The 20,323-nt window shown below is 55.5% G+C and overlaps 1 protein-coding gene across 8 annotated transcripts; it reads left to right on the top strand.

Moving 5' to 3' along the window:
- Positions 1-5,617: 5,617 nt before the first annotated feature.
- Positions 5,618-19,835, top strand: PTPN7 (protein tyrosine phosphatase non-receptor type 7). Of its 8 annotated transcripts, none has more exons than XM_023942059.2 (11): positions 5,618-6,331; positions 9,564-9,613; positions 12,161-12,389; positions 12,741-12,924; positions 13,343-13,427; positions 13,966-14,042; positions 16,059-16,196; positions 16,960-17,070; positions 17,620-17,777; positions 18,665-18,778; positions 19,335-19,835. In XM_023942059.2, exons 3-11 carry the CDS (start codon positions 12,259-12,261, stop codon positions 19,426-19,428), a joined length of 1,092 nt encoding a protein of 363 aa, XP_023797827.1. In that variant the 5' UTR covers positions 5,618-6,331; positions 9,564-9,613; positions 12,161-12,258; the 3' UTR covers positions 19,429-19,835. The 8 variants fall into 8 exon arrangements, with proteins under 8 accessions (XP_023797827.1, XP_023797829.1, XP_086717893.1 ...); XM_023942061.2 differs by having other exon boundaries at positions 5,703-6,297; XM_086861767.1 differs by lacking the exon at positions 5,618-6,331 and adding an exon at positions 8,121-8,182.
- Positions 19,836-20,323: the final 488 nt, after the last annotated feature.

Below are 20,323 nucleotides of genomic sequence, written 5' to 3'. Positions count from 1 at the left end.
TAAGGAGCTCTTCCAGCACCTCTGGGGCAGAGGACTTGTCTGCACAGAGCCTGGTCCCACAGCAGATCCCTGTCTGGGAGGCAAGTTCTGTGCATGACATCTGGCAGAGGAAAAGGTTGCAAAAGATCAGCTGCAACCTTTGCCAGAGACCTGCAGCAGGAGTGCTGGAGGTTAGGATTTTTCCTTTTATTTTTTTTCTTTCTCTCAGGGAATTTTGTTCCATCTATTGCCTAAGAGCCAGTACTTAAGAGCCAAAAATGTGGCCAAGCTGGGGGAAAGGGTGCAGCTGGCTACTCTCTTAGCTGAGGGGTTGTCTCTTGGGAAGGACCTGAGATTTTGGCTGGGGGAGAAGGGCTGGGCTCAGCTCCTTGCCCTCCCTTGGATCCACAGGGAATGGTCGAGTTGCTGCTTCTGCAGGGAGAATTCTCTGCCACCACAGAATCAAGCCCTGCACTGCTTTGTCATGAAAATCCACAAATGCCAGAGGTTTATGTCCAAAATGGAGACAGAGGAGTCCTGCAGCTTTATTTGCACAAAAGGAGAATCCACAGGGGCACACACATTGTCCCTCAGCGTTTTATCTCTCGAAGTTTTGGAGGGCACAACCTCCTTTATCCTGAGCTCCTGGGCACACATTGCCCACTTCTTTCCCTGCTGGCTGAGCTACGAGGAAGGTGCAGCCTTCCCAAACCTCCCCTCACATGAACCCCCTTGAACCCCTTATTTTACCCCAAAATTCAGGCTTGTGCAGACACTTGTCTGCTTCGAGCCAAGCTGCCTGGGCTCTGCAACAAACCTGCAGCCCAAAGGCAGCAGAGACATGAAGTATGTGTTATGAATGAAATTAGACAACTAGGTCTATTGACTTAACAGCAGTTTAATTAGAAATGAATACAATTTAGTGAATTGAATAGCAATTTGGTATAAAATAATACAATTTAGTAAAAGAATACAATTTATTGAATTGAATAGCAATTTGGTATAAATTAATACAATTTAGTAAAAGAATACAGTTTAGTGAATTGAATAGCAATTTGGTATAAAATAATAAAATTTAATAAAAGAATACAATTTATTGAATTGAATAACAATTTGGTATAAATGAATACAATTTAGTGAAAGAATACAGTTTAGTGAATTGAATAGCAATTTGGTATAAATGAATACAATTTAGTAAAAAAATTACGATTTAATTTGCCAGTAATTAAGTGTGATTAAATTATAAGCAAAACCTGGAGCTTCTCACCCCACCTCACGTACCAAACAAAGCAATTCAAACTGAACTTATATACTTATATACTTATATTTATTATATACTTATATACTTATGTACTTATGTATATTATATACTTATATATATTATATACTTATATATATTATATACTTATATACTTATATATATTATATACTTATATATATATTATATACTTATATACTTATATACTTATATATATTATATACATATATATTATATACTTATATACTTATATACTTATATATATTATATACTTATATATATATTATATACTTATATACTTATATACTTATATATATTATATACTTGTATACTTATATACTTATATACTTGTATACTTATATAAATTATACTTATATACTTACTATAACGAATATGTATGCTTATACATATTCATTAATATTTCCTCTAAGTTTCATCCCACTTTCAATTCTTAAATTCTATGTCACTATAATTCATGCTGCACACTTCACCTGTTACAAGGGGGTCTTCAGTCTTCTTTTGGTGGTGTTTGGATGAAGGCTTACACTCATCCTTGTTGTCCTCTGGATAACAGGTTTGTGCATGTGTGATTAAGTGAACATTGTGTTCTACTAATTAGTCTTACATTTCATAATTTCAAACCCTATGCTTAAAGTCTTTCCAACTTGATCCATCTCAAGGTTGATTCTGTCTTGAGACATTCCTTATCTTAAAACTACATCCTGTATCCTATTTTTAACATGTAACATCTGCAAAGGGCTCCATCTGCCTTGTAAGACTAATTCCCTTTATTGCTTTATAATAATAACTTTCCAAATAGTTACAATTTAGTTAGCACGAATCATTTCCATTTATCACCTATGGGAACTGACAAGAAGAGATTTTTAGGCTTCAGGCATTAGCTTGAGCCTGTGTGAAACAACATTCTCACTCTGGTCTGAGAAATCATGAGGAGGAATCCAAACAATCCCTTCCCAAGATGCTGCATCATTGGGATGTGGGGCCTGCAGCTGGACTGCAGCTCCCCAAAGCTGAGCAACCCCAAAACTCACCAGGTGTCCCCCCAGTGTTTCTGGGGACGGGCTCAGGAGGCCCACAGGAGGAGAGGGGCAGGCAGAGGTGCCCAGGGGCTGTGACAGGAGCAGGAGTAGTGCCCAAGTGGGATGTGTTCTGCCACAGGGTTATGATGCCAGGAGGGGAGTCCTGCCCCAGCTGAGAGCAGAGCTCGCTGCCTTTGCACCCTTCTCTGCAGCCCTGTGAGCGCTCAGCTGGTGATTCTCCATCCTCTCCCCCACTCGCCAGCACACACCTCTCCTGCCCTGTCCTGCTCCCACAGACCTGGGCCCCAGCCCCACAGGTAGGCTCAGCATTACAGAGGAACCTGCTCTGCCCCAAAATGCCCTCAAAAGCCAGAGGTGAGGTGTGGGGGTGGGAGGATGGTGGAGCAGCAGCAGCAGCACTGTGCATGTCTGCTCACCAGGCACCACATCTGTGACCTGCTGCTGGCCCCCGTGGGTGGGACACCCAGTGCTTTACTCAGGGTCACTACAGACACCACCTGGTGCCAGCCTGAGCCCGTGCCCTGCTGGCAGGAGCAGGGCAGGGTGCTCAGCAGCCCTGGGGGTGGGACAGCTGCTGTCTGGCAAGGCACAGCTCTCATGGGCAAGAAGCCAAACACTTCTGCTGCATCTGGGGCTCTGGTGGCACCAATCACCAGACAATTCTGCTGCCTCTATTTCTCCTCCAGTGCTGAAAGCTCCATGGCTCCGTCCTTGCACTTGCTGGCAGGAAAGGTGTTCCCAGCCCCAGAGCACCTAGGGACTCCTCTCAGCCCCAAGAGCACAAGAAAAGAAACTAAAAAGCTCACAGTTTCTTTGTTTTTCCTCCAGATCTGGGGCATCTGTGGCTCGAAGCACTTTCAGACTGTGAGCAGACAGGAATATTCCTGATGCCTGGAACTGGGACAAAGCAGATCTCGTGTCCTGCAAGCTCCTGTGCCCACACCTAGGGCCACACAGTTGCAGCAAGACCAAGAGGACTCAGAGGAATCACAGGAGGAGCATGCATGGCCCAACACTGCAGCTTCCTGAATTTCTGAGGCCAGAAAGCACAATCCAGAACAGCTTTCAAATGCAGACAGGCCCACATTCTGTTGTGGCTGGGAGCTGGAGGAGCAGCATTGGGCAGATCCATCATCTCTGCACTGCTGCCCTCTGGCTGCCTCTGCTTATCCACGGCCAGCCTCCTCCAGCTGGAGAGATGGGACCTGCCATGGCTGCCTCTTGCCATGCAAGAATCATCAAAGAATTGTGCAGGTTGGAAAAGCCCTCAAAGATCATCAAGCTCAACCACTGCCCCAGCACAGCCACGTCCCCAAGTGTCACATTTACATGCCTTTGTCTCTACCCTGGGCAGCCCATGCCAGTGTCTGATCATCCTTTCAGTGAAGATGATTTTCCTAAAATATAAGCTGCTGGCACATCCTCCCTGGCCCTTTGGCCCAGGCAGCTGCATCCACAGGTCCATGCTGTGCTGGGTAGGACACAGACAGCATCACATCTGTCTCTAGCAAGGTTAAGAGTCTTAACCCCTGCACAGTGCCATCACCTGGACTCACCACACCTACCTCTGCACCAGACATTGGCTGAGATGTTAAAATATGGGCTATTTTAACCACCTTTCTAGCTGTCAACAAAGGCTAGAAGAGGATCTGTGCCTTCATCACAAACAGTCCCCAGTGACCCCAGAGCAGCTCAGCCTGCGGAGGGGCAGCGCTGTTCCCCCGCACCCGTCAGCGCGTGGGCGCAGCTTCTCGTGCAGCACAGATGGAAGTGACGGCTTTCTAACCGCTTCCTTTCTTTCTGGGTCTCTGTCTCCTGCCCCTCCTGCCCAGCTTGTTTCCTGTTACTGATAATGGCCCCTGCAGCCAGGGGTGTCACCAGGGTCACCAGGCTCGGTGTCCCCCCGAGGCAGCAGCCCAGGGATGGGGGCAGCAGGGCTGTGCTGGGCAAGGCTGCCGAGGTCCCCGCTGCTACTGCGTGCCAAGGGACCCAGGGTGGGAGTAACATGATGAGACTTCAGGATTTTCAGGCCTTTTTGTGCCTTTTTCACTGCTTTGCCCTGTGTGCTGTGAGGATAGAGAGGAGCTGGGGGTGTGCTGTTCCTAGAGATGTCTTCCTGCCCACACATCTCGCAGGGTTTTACAGGCAGTATCGTGGTCTGGAGAGGATGTGTGTGTGCCTCCACTGGTGTCCAAGCAAGGCTCACTCCCCAGGGGAAAGCGAAGCACACAGCATTTTCCAGACAGCATTTCTAAAAGCACAGCTCTCTTGGAGGCATCCAGGGAAGCACAGGACAAGCCCAAGGATGAGACAGGTGCTGCCACAGATGCTGTGTCCTGTCCTGGTAACCAATTCCATGGCTCTTGCTGTCCCTCTGTGGCTTCTCCACTGGCATGTGCTGGCTAGAGTGTCAAAGTCTCAGCACCTCAGAGGTCTGGTGCCATGTGTTGGATTAGATCCTCTTTACCCTTACTCTCTGGGGACGTGATTTAGTGGTGAACATGGCAGTGGTCACTTAATGATCTTAGAGGGATTTTTTAACCTTAATGTTTCTGTCATTTCCTGATTCTATACCTGGATTCTATTCCTGATTCTATTCCTGGATTAGGAACAGTCCCTCCATGTGGTTTATTACTCCACTGTAAAATGAACAGGGGGAGCTTCTTCCCTCATGAGGAGAGGAACAAACCAAGCTGATATGAAACACTTTGGGAGATCATCTTTCCCAGGGGAACTGTTCTTGTGCCAAGGCCACAGCAACACCAGCTCTGCATCAGTGTTATCCCAGCCCAGTGGTGCTGGTGGTTCACCAGCTCTGCTTTTCAAATTTGGAGGAAAGTTCAGCTTGTTTGCAGGAGATACAGGAGAGTATCTAATTCCAGAAACCAAACATGGTTCTACTCAGCAGTCACAGAATCATAGAATCAGCTGAGCTGGAAGTCATCCATCAGGGTGATCAAGTCCAACCCCTGGCCCTGCACAGACACCCCAACAATCCCACCCTGAGAGCTTTGTCCAGATGCTCCTTGAGCTCAGACAGGTTTGGAGCTGTGGCCACTTCCCAGGGGAGCCCGTTCCAGTGCTCAACCACCCTCTGGGTGGAAAACTTTTTCCTTTTATAATTTAAACCTCCTCTGACACAAATGCAGCTGTTTCCTCTAGTCCTGTATGTAACTGGTCACAGAGAGCAGAGACTGGAGCTGCCCCTCATGGGGATGTTGAAGAGCTCAGCGAGGTCTCCCCTCAGTCTCCTCCAGGCTGAGCAAACAGAATGATCCAAAGAAAACAATCCAGCAGTTAAGCAAGAAATCCAGGTCCTAAACTCTTCTGGTTCTCCTTGAGGAGGGGGCAGAAGCACAGGGGCTGGCAGGATCAGCGGCACCGCCTTGGCAAAACCAACCAGCAATCGCTGAATTGCCCCCAGCTGAAGGCAGGCAGCAGCAGGAGCAAACTCTGCACGGACCGTCACGCCCGGCCATGGGGAGCAAGGTCCCACACCCTCTGCCTCCCCTCGCTGCCCAGGATCAGCCCCATCGCTGGTGCGGGTGCCCGAGGCTCCGGGCTCGCAGGCAGCGCTCTGAGCTCCCGCAGCCCTGCCCTGGAGGATGCTCCGCCGGGGCTGTCCTTGGCAGCGCTGGAAGGGAGAGCCGCTGCTCTCCGGAAAAGCGATCCGCGGAGGTGCTTCCCTCGGCTGCCGGGGGCTGGCTGTGCCCTCGGTGGCCGGGGGACCCCCAGGTGAGGCTCCGAAGGGTCGCTCCCCCACGGCCGGCTCTGCGGGATGCTCTGCGGGATGCTCGGCGTGACTGCACCGTCCTCCCCCGCCCTGGCAGTCTGCAGAGAGTCTGCTCAGTGCCCAGGCAGCTGCTTCACCTTCCAGCCTGCGAGCGATGTTCCGGCAGCGGAGGAGATGGGCTAATTTCCAAAAGCCTGCAGGACATCCTGACTCCCAATCGTGTCGACGGAAGCAGAACCATCCCTTCCTGAGTGCCGGACCCAGAGGTGACCGGGCCTGATGGGACACAGCCATGCTGTGGTAGGCAATCCTGGGGACTGAAACTGTTGGGCTGCCAGCTCGGTGCCAGCCCAGGCTGAGGTGACTTTGGGGCTACAGTGCTGTGAGGAGAGGGTGAGGAGAGATGCTGGGGGGAGTATCAGGGCCGGGAGGCTGGGTCAGGTACCTCATGGTCAGGAGGCTGGGGGACAGAAGTGATCATAAGGATAGGCTGGTTGTTAGTGGGAAAACGGGTCCCAGTCTGGAGCTGGAATGTGCTCTTTGCACAAAGGGAACCGGCTTTGAAATCATGGCCAGAGGTGCAAGATGACCCCATGGAAGTGGAGTTTTAAAATGCAAGTGAACAAACAGCAAGTACCAGTCAGGGATAAATCCAGATCATCCTCTCCAGAGCACCAACTCTATATGGACCCCATATCTTGCTGAAAGCAAAGCCACACCTATGAGGACCCTTCAAGGCCCCTGGGACTCTGTCACAGACCTCTCTAGTCTTTACATCCCAACAGATAATCCTAATGCACAGATGTCCATGGACAGAGGACACAAGGGATCCCATGTCTGGCACATCCCTGGTTGGGCCAGGGTGAATGGCTGGTGTGGTAACAGCTGGGACTCTTCCCTCTGAGTGCATCCCTCCATCACCAACCCTCCCATCACCACTCTGCCCATCACTGTCACCCCTGACACCCCATTGCTACCAAGGTCAGAGCAGAAAGGAATGCTGGTGGACAAGGGATGCTCCTGTTCTGGGACCTCCCCAGTCCTTCCCCAGCAGGGGAGGGAGGCAGGAAGGTGAGTGGCACAGCAGTGACCTCCCCAGAGTCATTTCCTGCAGTGTTGCTTCCTCCCACCCCCTCCTGGGTTTTGCCCCCAGAGACTGTCAGGTTCCTCTCTGCCCACACCAGACTGCAGTGGCTGTCCCAGTGTCCTGGTCCTGTCCTTACAGCAAACTGACCCTGGCTCGGGATCTGCCCCCAGACTGAACACCCTCAAAGCCAGGTCTGCCCTGGCCCCAGCAGTCCCTGCTTGTAGGATTGAGCAGCTCTGCTCCCCATGCCAGCCTGGTGCAGCTGTTTCAGAGCAGGTGATGTGACATGGGACAAGCATGGCTACACACAAAAGGCACAGTCAGTCCCTGGCCAGAGCATCTCCCAGCTCTTTGCTCCCCACTGCACCCCTCTGCCAACCCAGCCAGGGTCCCTCAGGAGGAGCCAGCTGGCAGCATCGTGTTCCAAGCAGGCTCAGAGGTGACCAGAAGTGATGTGCCCAGGGAGGGAGGGAGGGAGGGAGGGAGGGAGGGCATGTCTGGACTGCCCTGCTCGAGGTCTCTGCACACCAGCACACATGGGCACCGATGGGTGACTGGGGACATCTGCTCTGCACGTGTGGCCGTGCACCCCAGCGGGCGGGCAGGAGGGGGTAGGGGTCAGTCCCAGGAGGGCAGCAGGTGCAGGTGAGTGCAACAGGCACAGGGGACAGCTTGCTGCCTGGGTGGCACTGAGAGCTGAAAAATGCCCTGGGTCAAGCAGCGTGTTCTGACTCCCTCTGCTCCTGGTCTCCCTCACATCCAGCCTAGCTCTACCACCTTATGCCTCATTTTCCACCAGCATCTTCATTTTCATACTGTGGGTCTGTGGTCTGTGTCGCCTGCCATGATCTCCCTCAAATGCACCTCCTCTGCATGCCGGTGCTTTGGCAGAAGGGAGGAAGAGCAGCCATGCTGGCAGGTGGGAGCACGCTGGGGTCCAGCTGTGCACCATCAGAGGTATGTAAGGCTCAGGACATCTCAGCAGTGCAAACCTTTCTGCTCCTAGGAGCCTGGGCCGTGGCACATCCCTACACAAAATCCCAACTACGTTCCTCCTATCCTGGGTGAGTTGCCATGGCCAGGACAGTCCCTTCAGTCTCCATCGCAGTTTTCTGCATAAGGAAAAGCCCAGGGGGGCAGGTGTAGTTTCCAGAGGCTGTATCTTAGCTGTTCTGTTTAGTTGCAGCTGGCACAGGCAGGTGCATGACTGGCAGAGCCAAGCCAGCAGCACAGGGAGGTCTGTGAGCAGTAGAGCGAAAGGGCTGCAAGGCTTTTCTGGGGACATCCCTGAGCATGAGTGCCTTGGTGTTGTGATGCTTCAGAGGCAGAGGATGCCTCCCAGCATCTCAGCTTCCTCTTTTTACCCTGAGTGGTGTCCTTTGTCATGACCAACTTTGAGTGGAACCAAATAATCCATTTTGCAAAGGAAGTGCATCAGCATCTTTCCTGCGGCATCCAGGGGCATTTCTTGACCAAGGCAGAACCTGGCAGGAGGAAGAAGGGACTTACTGCTGAAATCCTTTGAAATGTTCATCAAATCTCTTAAATCACACTGGGCCACAGATCACTGAAACGAGCAGCACATGGGAGTCCCTGGCCTCCATAAAAGTCTTTGTTCCATACCCCTTTTGCAGCTGGAGTTTGTGTTGTGCATAAAATCATGTGTTGGTAAAACATTCCCATTCTCTTTGGGGAAAACCAGCCAAAATCCAGCTCCCAAAGGCCAGTGCTGTCCCAGGTCTCCACTGAGCAGAGAATCAGGATGTGCTGTGGTGCCTCCTGGGTCCAGCGAGGGCCTCTGGACAGCCCAGCTGTTGCAGCCCCATTGCTTTGCTCCTTTGGGGTGATTTTCAGACTTTCTCTGGACCCTATGAGGTCTGTGAGGGTCCAGCTGTGTCCCTCCTCCCTGTCACAGGTGCCCAGCAGCTGGGGAGGTTGGGAGGGAGTGTGGGTGCACAGATGCCACTGGTGCATTCCCGGTGACTCCACATGCTGGTGGCCCTGTGGTATCAGCCCCAGTGCCGCACTGAGCTTGTCCTGAGCTTGTTCAGCAGTGGCAGAGGAACAGAACAGTGAGGAGACAGCAAGATCAGGCCAGCAAAAGGCAGGAAAAGCAGCTCCAGGGGTTTGCATCTTGACTGTATCCTCAAGAACCCTTTAAGCTCAGGGACACCCAGATGGGACAGGTGCCCTCCACACTTACAGGGCAGATACAGTCCCAGCCTCAGGAAGCTTCTGCACGTCTGACAGGCTGGTACTCCAGCACAGAGCCCTGTTTGTTCACTCTGGCTCCTACTGGGAGCAAGTCCTTCCTTCCTTGTGAAGTCCTTCAGTGCTGGTCATCCCAGGAATTCCTGAGCTCTATCAGGGACAGGTGGGAAGGACGGGCAGTGTGTGGTGGGGCTGCCTCTAGGCCTTACAGATGTGTTCTTTCATCCCCCACAGGGCAAGGAGAAATTCCTCAGTCTTTCCTCTGGCCACTCTAGGATCTGCAGGTAAGACATGGGTGCTGGTGACCTTTTCTCCAGGATAAGGCTGTTCTGCTGCTGGTCAAGCCCAGCACTTCGCTCTGGAGCTTGGGCCCTCTGATCTCCTAGTCCTTGGGCAGAAGGTGGCACAGGCAGGGTCTCCCAGGGCTGCCCAGGGAAGCTGTTCTGGCACACCTGCACACACGCAGGTGTGCACAGACACACAGGTGTGCACAGACACGCAGCTCTCCAGCGAGGCACAGCCCAGGGACAGCACAGGCACCTCAGTGAGCTGGGCTGGGGTGGCTCCAGCCAGAGCAGCCCGTGAAGCAGACGTGGGAATGGTGTTTGGGGTCCTTGTGGCTGTTGGGGTGCAGCGGGAGCTCAGCAGGGAGGGGGCTGAGGAGGAAGGAAGCGTGCAGAGCCTGGCAAGAGCAAACAGGAAGAGCAGTGGGGATGTGTCAGGAAGGATGTGCAGTGCCCCGAATTGGGCAGACCTGGCCTACCTGAGCCAGGCCCCGCAGACCTTCGTCCCCAAATACGCCCCTGTCCTTCCCGCTGGGGAGGGGGAGCCCACCCATGTCACCCTGAGGTACCTGGGGATGGTGGTGGGTGCGGAGGGGTGTCCCCACGGGGACAGGCCTTGGGGGACGGGGTGGCACAAGGAGCACACAGGCAGCCCTGAGGGTGGCAGGCACCGAGCGAGCCCTGGCACGTTCCAAAGCGATGGGGAACAGCCGGGCACAGCCTGGGCAAGGGGACAGGGGCAGGACAGCGGGCATGGGACGATTCATTCCGGCTTCCCGTGGGGCAGGTGGGGTGCGGTGTCCCCAGAGCAGCCGTGCCAAGCAACCTGCCTCACGCCTCCTGCCAGCGGCCCCCATGGCTGGGCCTTGCCCATCCCTCCGTGCCCACGGGCAGGGCTGGCCACAGGCCATGGGGCACAGCCCAGCGGCCCCCATGGCTGGGCCTTGCCCGTCCCTCCGTGCCCACGGGCAGGGCTGGCCTCAGGCCATGGGGCACAGCCCGGCCCCGGCGGAGCTGCCCCGGGCACAGGCCGCAGCTCGGCCGCTGTGCAGCGGGGCCGGGAGCGCCGGCTCGGCGGAGATGTGGCCGGTATGTGTGTGGGCGGCACTCGGGGTGGGGGAGAAGGAGGAGAGGAAGCAGCAGAGGCAGCAGCTCCTTTGATAAGCAGCTTCCTGAACACTTTGAGAGCGTGGTGTGAGCCCGGCAGGCGCGGTGCCCGCGGTGCCGGGACGGACGAGGCCAAGGGCCGCAGGTAGGCAGCGCCAGGCCGGGCGAGCTGCACAGGAGAGCCGCCGGGCCCCGGTGCCCAGGGGCTGTGGGCATGTGGATGGCAGCCCCAGGTAGGGCTGCGATGCTGGGCAGGGGATGTGAGCACTCTCCCTGCAGCCGCTAGCAGCTGAGGTACTTCCCTGGGTCTCTCTGCTGGCGAGGGCATCTCCCAGGTGTTTCCTGGCCGGACAGCAGCTGGGATGGGAGCCTGGGCTGTCTCTGGGCAGGATCTCCCCTGGTGCTGCTCCTGCCTGGATGGAGAACACCGGGATACCCTGCATGGGGTGTGGGGATGGTGTGAGTGGCAGGGGTGGCACTGCCGCTCCCAGAAATGCCACTGGGCAGCAGGGAAGCTTGGGGAGCAGCTCCTGCCCTAGCTGTGTTCCAACCACCATGTGGACCCTGGCTCTCCACACGACCTCCCTGAGCAGATGGGATCCCACTCTGCCCACCAAGAGCTCTGACTCTGCATCATTCCCTGTCTCTGTGACTCTGTCTCCTCCTCATGGAGAACGCTGGGGATGAGGTGGTTCAGGATCCCAGGGTGCTGCCTGCACCATGAGGAGCTGTGCCCAGAGGTGAATCAGCATCACCTGCATCTCCCCAGCCCTGCCAGGGGCTGAGCCACCGCTGATGATGGAGGATGTCTGGCACCTTCCCCAGCTGGGCTGCCCAGTCACTTTTGCTCAACCACCCAGATAAAGCGGTTTCCTCTTGATAGTTGGTGTGACCCGCAGGATGGAGGAGGCTGTCCCAGGGCCATCCCTCCCTTGCCATGAGGCTGTTGAGGGTTCCTGGTCTGTGTCTCCCTGCAGCAGGAGATGGCCAGACTCAGTGCAGTGGCTACAGCATGTCACCTGCTGAGCGCTGCTGTGCTCAGGCATTCCAGCTCTCACTCTTCCCCACCATGTCCCCAGGATGAAGCAGGGGGATGTGATGGGGAAGGGCTGGAAACACAGGGTGTGTGCTTCCATGGAGGTGGAGAGCTCCCCCAAACCAGACTGTGCCCTGCCACCACAGAGTGGATGTCCTCCCCTCAGGGGAAGCAGGTGGCCCTTGGTGCCATGGCCAGGGTCACCAGTGGTGCCTGGATGGGCTGCAGTGCTGCAGGCATCCCCAAAGGTGAATGTGCTGGGAGCTCTACATCTGCCTGGAGGGGCTGGGGGTCCTGGGTCCAGGACAGCTGAGGACATAAAATCCGTCCCTTGCTTGCAGACCGTCTGTCGGGGGCTCCACCCAGCCTTGTGGTATCTCTCAGATCTGACTTTCCTTTTCCAGCTGCTTTTCCTCTGATGGTTCCATGATTTCCCAGGAGCTGAGAGCTCCCTGTGTGCCCCTGCTGTGCTTCAGGACAAGAGTTCTGTGGTTGCTGCAGCATGGTCCAAGCCTGCTTGCTGTGCTCCAGAGTTCATAAGGGCAGCCTGGCAGCCCGGGCAGCTGCAGCAGACATGGACAAGCCGGACAAGCCCAGTCCCTCTGCCAAGAAGCACGTGCGTCTCCAGGAGAGGTGAGTGTGGCCCAGCCAGGGTACCCATGGCACTGCTCAACCCCAGGGCTCCCCTAACATTCCTTCCTGCCAGCCCTCTGCCTGCCAGCATGTGCAGCTGCCAGGTCTGAGTGTGGAGGCAGCCCTGGCCTCCACCCAGCCCAGGACAAATCTCAACACCATCCTTCAGGGGCTTCCCAGCAAAAAGGCAAAATGATCAGCTACTTCCTTGTACCTCAATCTCCCCATCTACTGGGGTCTCCATCTGGCTTTTGCTCAGTGTGGGGTGGTTTCAACTGATGATGCACTGGGATGGGCTGTTCTCCGTCCCAGGGTGGCAGCAGGTCAGCCAGGGACCCCTTTACCTTTCAGGAGGGGCTCCAATGTATCGCTCGTGCTGGACATGAGCTCTCTAGGGAACGTGGAGCCCATCCAGCCTGTCTGCACACCACGGGACATCACGCTGAAGTTTCTGAGGACATCCAGCCACGTGCTGAGGAAACAGGAGCTCCAGCAGCACGCCCAGAGCCTGGCACAGCTCCAGGAGGAGTTTTCGGTGTGACGATTCCCCCTGCCTTCTCACAGGAGGGGTGGCAGGGGCTGGTGGGACTGACAGGGGTGAACATCAGGCTCTGAGCCCAGCTGTGCCCCACAGCCCCAGTGGGAGGGGAGGCGGTGTGGGCAAGCAGAGGGGAGGGGTACCCGGGTACCACCTGCTCCTTGGTGCACACATGTCCTGTTGGGGTCCCTGGAATGGCATGGTCCCTCCCATACCATGCTCTTCTCCCAGGGTTGCCTCTCTGGAAGGAGTACCACCACAAATGGAGGAAAGGCAGGACTCATCCCAGGAGTTGGCATCTCTGGGAATGCTGCTGGGCTCCTGGGTCAGCTCTGCCCTACTGGGCAACCAGGTCTGCCACCACCGGGGGACACGAGTGGCAGCTTTTCCTCAAGGCTGTTTTCTCCCCCTGCAGAAAATCCCACCCAACTTCGTGAGTCCGGAGGAGCTGGAAATCCCTGGACATGCTTTGAAGGACAGATACAAAACCATTCTCCCCAGTACGTGCTCCTGTGTCCCTTTGCCTCCCATTTGCCTGTGTTTGCCTGTGGGTGAGGGATGACCCAGAGCAGCCCTGGGTGCTGCTGCTCCTGCCATGCCCCTCCTGCCCGTGTTGCAGGAGCTGGGTGCTGTGTTCCAGGGGGTGTTCACAGTGCTGGGGGGGTATATGGGAGCTGCTCCCTGGGGTCCTACCCAGGTGGGCAGCACTTGTGGGGGTCTTGCATGTCCCAAGGGCATGGCCCTAAGGATGTAAAGGCTGAGGATGTTCTGGAAGGACTCAGCTGGGCTCCAGTCAGGTTCTGTGGGGATGTCCTGGGGGATCACTGCAGCTGAGTTACCCCACCTGTGGTACCTGCAGGTTTGGGCTATGCCCTGCCAGGGGAGTAAGGCTGAGGTGGGACAAGAACAGGCCTAAGGGAGGGTGCAGACAGCTCTGAGCATGGCGTGGGCAGGAGGACTCAGCCTCCAGCCCCTGAGGTTGAGGCAAGGAGGATGGGCAGGACCAGTCCCTTGGGTAACACCTGTGACATCTTTCAGATCCTGAGAGCCGAGTCTGCCTCAGGAGGGCTGGGAGCCAGGAGGAAGACAGCTACATAAATGCCAACTACATCACAGTGAGTGTCCTCCCAGGGCCTGCAGCCCAGGGCTCACAAGGCACCAAGTGCCACACTGGGTCACACGTGCTGGGGCACTGTCACCTGCTCTCCCGTGGCTGCCCTGGAGCAGCAGACTTAACTTGCCACCCCTTTTGGAGCTGGAGAAATGTGGTTCTGTCTGCTCAGGGCAGATACACTGTTCCTGTTGGTGGGAGAGTCTTGTGAGGAAGCTGCTCTCAGCTCCTGGGCAGCCTGAGCACCCCAAAAGGCTCCCTTGCAGTGGCTTCTCCATCTCCTCACACACTGGCCCATTGTCTGGCAAGGCCATGAGAGGCAAGCTGTGTCAACAGGTTATGGCAGCTCAGAGATCCTCAAAGCTCACATGTCCTGGGATTTCCTCTCTGCTCAGGGAGCTTGTTGCAATTTCCCAGGAAGAGAGCTAATGAAGATGGGGTGTGGCTTATTTTTGGCACCCGGTGGGGTTCCTTTCCAGAGACTGAGAAATTCCCACACCCTAGGGTGTTACTCAGACAACTGGTTTTGATATCCATCCCTGTGCAAACCCTTCCAGGCTGCAGTGTCTCCCAGAATGGGATTTCCTGAGAGCCAGGTGCCAGCTTTGCCCAGTGGGCAGGCTTTTTGCTGAGCAATTCATCTCACTGCAGTGCCCTTCCCTTGGCACTGGCCAGGGCACTGGGAAGCAGAGGTGGGGCCATGGATGTTGTGAGTGCTTGGCAGTGAGGGAAAGCAGGACTTGGGAAAGTAGCCCACAAAAAGTGCTGTCTGGGGTGACAGACAAACCCCTGGGAGGTGCTTGGAGGGTGTGGGGTGGAGCTGGAGGGCAGTTAGGAACATTTCTTTGCTGAAGGTGCTTGTGGCTGAGATCCACCGAGACAGCAGCAACCAGCACCCGGCAGGGAGGGTCAAAGCTCCTTTGAGACAGGAGCACTGTGCCCAGAGCTGCTGGGAGGTCCAAGGGCAGTTTGACCATGGGCAGCAGAGGAACTGTGTCCTCCCAAGGCAGCCTGGCAGTGTGCAGCTGCACATCAGGTGGCTCTGGCACTCTGTCCCAGGGTGTGGTGGCATCCCCTGTGTGTCACCCGACTGCTGACAATGCACAAGCACTGCCTGTTCCTGTGGCACACACACCTGCACACAGGTGTGCACACTCAGCACAGCTGTGCCCACACCCCCCTGTGTGCAGCTGATGTTTCCTGACCCCTTCCTTCCCCTGACCTCTCCAAAGGTGTAGTGGTACAGGAATTTGTGGGCACATCAGAAAATTGGCAACCAAGCCAGCCTGGGCATGCCTGGGAAGCACAGGAATCTGGGAGGGCTCTGCAGGTGTTTGATCACATCAACCCCACCTGGGACTGATGTTCTTCCTGCTGATGGTGTTCCATGAAATGTTTGGTGTGGGTGTGGGAGGAAGGTGGAATTCCCAGGGTTGACACCTCCAGGTTTCCTGAATTGAAGATCATGTTTCCTAGGAAAAATAAATAATCTCAAGGCATAGAAATAGGGCTCTACAAAATGTTCCTGAAAACATTCCTGTCCCTTAGCTGGGCCAGTGCAACTTCTTGCAAGACCAAACCATTACCAGATTGCTGGGAAGGCCTGGATTTTCAGTACCTTCAGCAATTTTATACTGGGAGAAGCGTCTGGAGACAGAGGATGCTTGGAGCTGTGAAACAGAGATTCCTGCTTGTCCTTGTGGAAATGCCCACAGTGAGGAGTGTGAGCTTTGCCTTGCCAAGGCATCCCTCACGCTGGCTGTTGTCTCACTGAGAGCCTGGGGATGCTTGCAGGAGCTCGGGTGTACAAGGTCAGCTGCATGGACTGGTGGGAGCAGCAGGGTGGGGAGGATGTCTGGTGGTTCCTCAGCAGATCTATAAAAGTGTTGTAAGGACAGGTTTAGTAGGAGACAACATGTGTGGCTCAGCCTGTAAACCATAGAGGAGGAGAAAAGCGCCGTGAGTGAGCTGGGGACAGCCCCGCTGCCCGCAGGGTCCCTGACGGGCGCGTGCTCCGCAGGGCTACGCGGGCCGGCCCCGGGAGTACATTGCCACACAGGGACCCATGCTCAACACCGTGACCGACTTCTGGGAGATGGTGTGGCAGGAGGAGGCTCCTCTCATCGTCATGATCACCGAGCTCCAGGAGCGCAAGGAGGTACCTCTGACCCCGCCCGGGGGCACCGCAGGGAGTGGGGTACCGGTGACAGTGGTGGGTTGTGCCAGGCCAGATGTGGGGTCTGTGCACCCACTTATTGTGCTTTTGGCTCAGAGGATTCCCTGATGGGTCACAAGTGGAGGAGGAGATCCCCAGGCCTTGGCCCTATCTGGCAAAGGTTTTCCTCCTCACATGGCTGTGTGCTCTGGGCACACTTTACCATCTGGATAATAGGATAAAGGGTTTAGGACAACCCCCAGGGATGGGGCAGCAGTGCCCCTCTGGCTCCCCAGAGCTCCCCCCTGGACTGGGAGCTCTCAACCAGGGGATCCAGCCCAGGGGAGAGCTCTGGGGGACCAGAGGGGCACTGCTGCCCACTGCTTCTGGGATGGGAGCCAACAGGACCTGTCTGGGAAAACAGAATTGGAAACTCTTTTTCTGGGCCATGTTCTTGCTCCTTCTCTCCCAGCTGACATCCTCTCTGTGCCCTGGGTCCTGCTGCATCTGGAAGCTTCTTGGGCTGAGCAGGGATTTGCATCCCTGGCACCTGAAAGCCAGGGCAGGGCATGGGAGAGGGTACAGAGCAGCAGATGTAGGGATAGAGATCTATCCCTTTGCGTTCCCTCTGTATCACTTTACATTCCCCACTCCCCTACTGGCCCAAGGCAATGCCCCCTCCCAAGATTACTGACTCAGGCACAGTTCAAATGTCCAGTGGGTGCCTTGAGCATCTCCACATCCACAAACCTGCCTTGTTCTCCAGAAATGCGTCCACTACTGGCCCGAGAAGGAGGGCACCTATGGCCCCTTCACCATCCACGTGCAGGGGCTGAGCGAGTCTGTGGAGTACGTGATCCGGGATCTCTCCATCCAGGTGGGTCTGAGCCTCATCCTAGGGTCAGAGAGGGAGCACATTGGGGCCCAGCAGTGCCCCTGACAGGCCTGGGACATCTAGTGAGATGGCAATGCTGTGTGACAGGAAAGAGGAGGGTCCATGATTCTCAGGAGGGGTCTGCAGAGCCCCTCCTGCCTGGAGAGGCTGGGAGGGAGCAGGACCCAGCCCTGGAGGAGAAGGGGTCAGCTGGGCAGAGCAGCACCACCAGCCCAGTGTTTTTGCACTGTCACTGGGCTCTCTGTAGTCACCCTGGGCTGATAGTGGCCCAAGGGATCTTGCTTGCTTTGCCTGCACTCTGGTGACAGAATTGGAACACTCTGCATCTGTTCTCATCTTCTGGGATGGGACACATCCATTGTCTCTGGCCCAGGGGACTCTGCCTCAGGTCTGGCAGAGGCTCAAAGAGGCATTCAGGAGGAGGGTGGCTGAGGTGGGTAGGGGCTGCTTGGCCTCTGCTTGAGCTGAACTCCCCGTTACATTTGGCCCATGCTCTCACACCCCCATTTCTCTTTGTTTTGTCTGGAAAAGCTTGGAAAGGAGCACCGCAAAGTCAAACACATCCTCTTCCCTTCCTGGCCAGACCAGCAAACACCTGAGTCAGCCAAGCCCCTGCTGCACCTGGTGTCCAAGGTGGAAGAGGCTCTGCAGACTGCAGCCAGCCCAGGGCCCATCGTGGTGCACTGCAGGTAAGAGCATGCACCTCACCTGTCTGTGCTTCTCCTCGGGGTCAGTCTGCAAATACCTGAGGGGAAAATCCCACGTGAGTCCTCATGCACGGCTCCCATGGTGCTGCAGAAATCCCAGGGCACAGCCACCCCACAGCAGAGCTGTCAATCAGCAGCTGCTGTCCTGGCAGCAGGATGGTGGTGTTAGTCTGGCATATCCTGCACCTGGTTCCAGCAGGGTGGGAGCAGGAGGGGTCTGCATTTGGGACCCAGCCCCACCATACAGCCACAGCTCCAGCTCTGGAAGATCCTGCTTGAGCAGGGAGATGGAACCTGGTGACCCCAAGGTTGGTCCCTTTGAACCTGACCCACTCTGTAATTCCATGATTCCTGCTCCCTGTGCAGGTAAGAATGGCCTGTGGCTTGGATGTGGAGCTGTGTTCCAGGACAGCCCTCCTGCAGGAGGTGGCCTCTGCCTATTTTCTCTCCTTGCTGGGTGAATTTGGGGACAGTGGAGCAGAGCATCTGGGGTCCCTATGGAGCATGCAGCATGCACTGCTGCAGGCTGAGTGCAAACCAGTGGTGCTAGGGTTAGAGCCCAGCTGGGAGGGGAGGGGCTGCAGAGCCCCCTGCACTGCACAAGGATGGACACAGACTGGTTTTGTGCTTCCAGAGCAGCCTCAGCCAGGCTGTGCAACACAGCAAGAACTCCTTGCCCTGGCAGAGTAACCCCAGCCCATGGCTTTTGGTGCCTGGCTAATGAGCTTGGTTTGGCAGCTGGGGCCAGGACCCCAGCATCCCTCTAGGAAAAAATCACAGCAAACCAATCCAGGAGTGCATCCAGTTGAGCAGGATGCAGGTGCAGGCAGTGGCTGTGGGTGCTCAGCACAGCTGTGTCTGTCCTGCAGCGCAGGCATTGGCCGCACCGGCTGCTTCATTGCCACCAGGATCGGGTGCCAGCAGCTGCAGGACAAGGGGGAGGTGGATATCCTTGGAATTGTGTGCCATCTCCGCATAGACAGGTGGGTACACAGAGCAGCTGGCTCCTTGGAGGGTCCTGCTGGGTGCACCCTGAGGGCAGGGGTGTTGGGGGGATGTGGCAGGGACATGGGGATGGGCATCCCATGGGGACTATTTCTGATGGAAACCAGAAGGGTGGCAGGGGGATGCAGGTGTGTGAATAGCAATCAATTCCCAGTGCCAGGCTGGTTCTGCTGTCAGAGAGAGTAGCTCTGACCTGAGGACATGGAGGGAGAGGGAGAGAGTGGAGAGGGGCTGGGAACCTGGCAGCCATCTGCTCCTCCCTTCCAGCTCAGCCACTAAATCCAGAAACACTCCACCTGATCACTTTTCAAGAAGTACAGGTGAAAATCAGCAACCAAATCAGTTGCTAATCTCATTTTGAACAGCCCAGCAATGCTTCTGAGCCCCTCAATTCTTTGGGCTGCTCTGGTGCCTGTTTCAGAGGCATCTTGACATGGCTGGTGAAGCAGGAATATTTGTGCCCTGGGAGCAGAGAGCTGGGAATAGGGTTCTGTGTTTGGTGAAGTGTCAGTGGGCCCTGCCTTTCCCTTGCAGAGGTGGGATGATCCAGACGAGCGAGCAGTACCAGTTCCTCCATCACACACTAGCTCTCTACGCTTCCCAGCTGCCAGATGGGGGAGGCCACTAGTGCAGGGCTCCCACCGGGCTTGTGGCTCCTCACTCTGACCTCTCCTGCACCAGTCTCGGGGACACCTTCACCAAAACCTCTCCTGATGCTGCCAGGCCACAGAGCAGCAGCATGAACATCCCTCGGGGTGATGAGCCAGCCCACGGGGACCCTGAGGATGAGCAAGGTGAGGTGGTGCAGTGGGTGCTCCAGGTGGCCACTGCTGCTGACTCCTGGCAGATTTCACCCATAGAAAGAAGCTTTGGCTTTTGAGAGGTGCAAGATCCTGAAGCAGAAGAGCAAGCTGTGCAGAAGGACTGCAGCTGGCAGATGCTGGGAGCACAGTTTGCCTTTCAGCTGCACACAAATGTTCATCCCGTTAAACACAGCGCTGGTGGAACTACCCTGAAATAAACAGAGCCTCTGTCCTTGCTGTGCATCCTTTGTGGGCAGGGCTGGGCTTGCTCCAAACATGCACCACGAAGCTCTTCTTGCCAAAGACACACCTTGATGGCTTGGTGCAGAGTCGGCTAACAGAGTTCAACAGCTTGCTTTCCTCTCCACCTTCAGCCAACACCTTCTCAACAGCTTTAAAGTAGCATCATAAAATTGTTAAGGTTGGAAAATATCTCCAAGATCATTTGAGTCCAACCTCTGCTCAAACCCCTTTGTGCCCACTAAACTGTAGCAGGAATTGCCATGTATGATTGTTTCTTGAACACCTCCAGGGATGGTGAGTCCACCACCTCCCTGGGCCACCTGTGCCAGTGCCTGACCACCCTTTCATGGAAGAAATTTTCCCCAATATCCAACCCAAACCTCCCCTCTTCCTAGCAGGGGAGATTCCCAAGCACAGTTTGCAACGTCATGTGTTCCCAATTGCCTTCTGTTACATGAGGGTGGGGATTTTGAATTC

This window comes from Cyanistes caeruleus, chromosome 24 (assembly GCF_971803275.1).
Source record: "Cyanistes caeruleus chromosome 24, bCyaCae1.hap1.1, whole genome shotgun sequence".
Lineage (NCBI taxonomy): Eukaryota > Metazoa > Chordata > Aves > Passeriformes > Paridae > Cyanistes > Cyanistes caeruleus.
The sequence above is the reverse complement of the archived record's forward strand: the minus strand, read 5'-3'. Positions and strand labels throughout refer to the sequence as shown.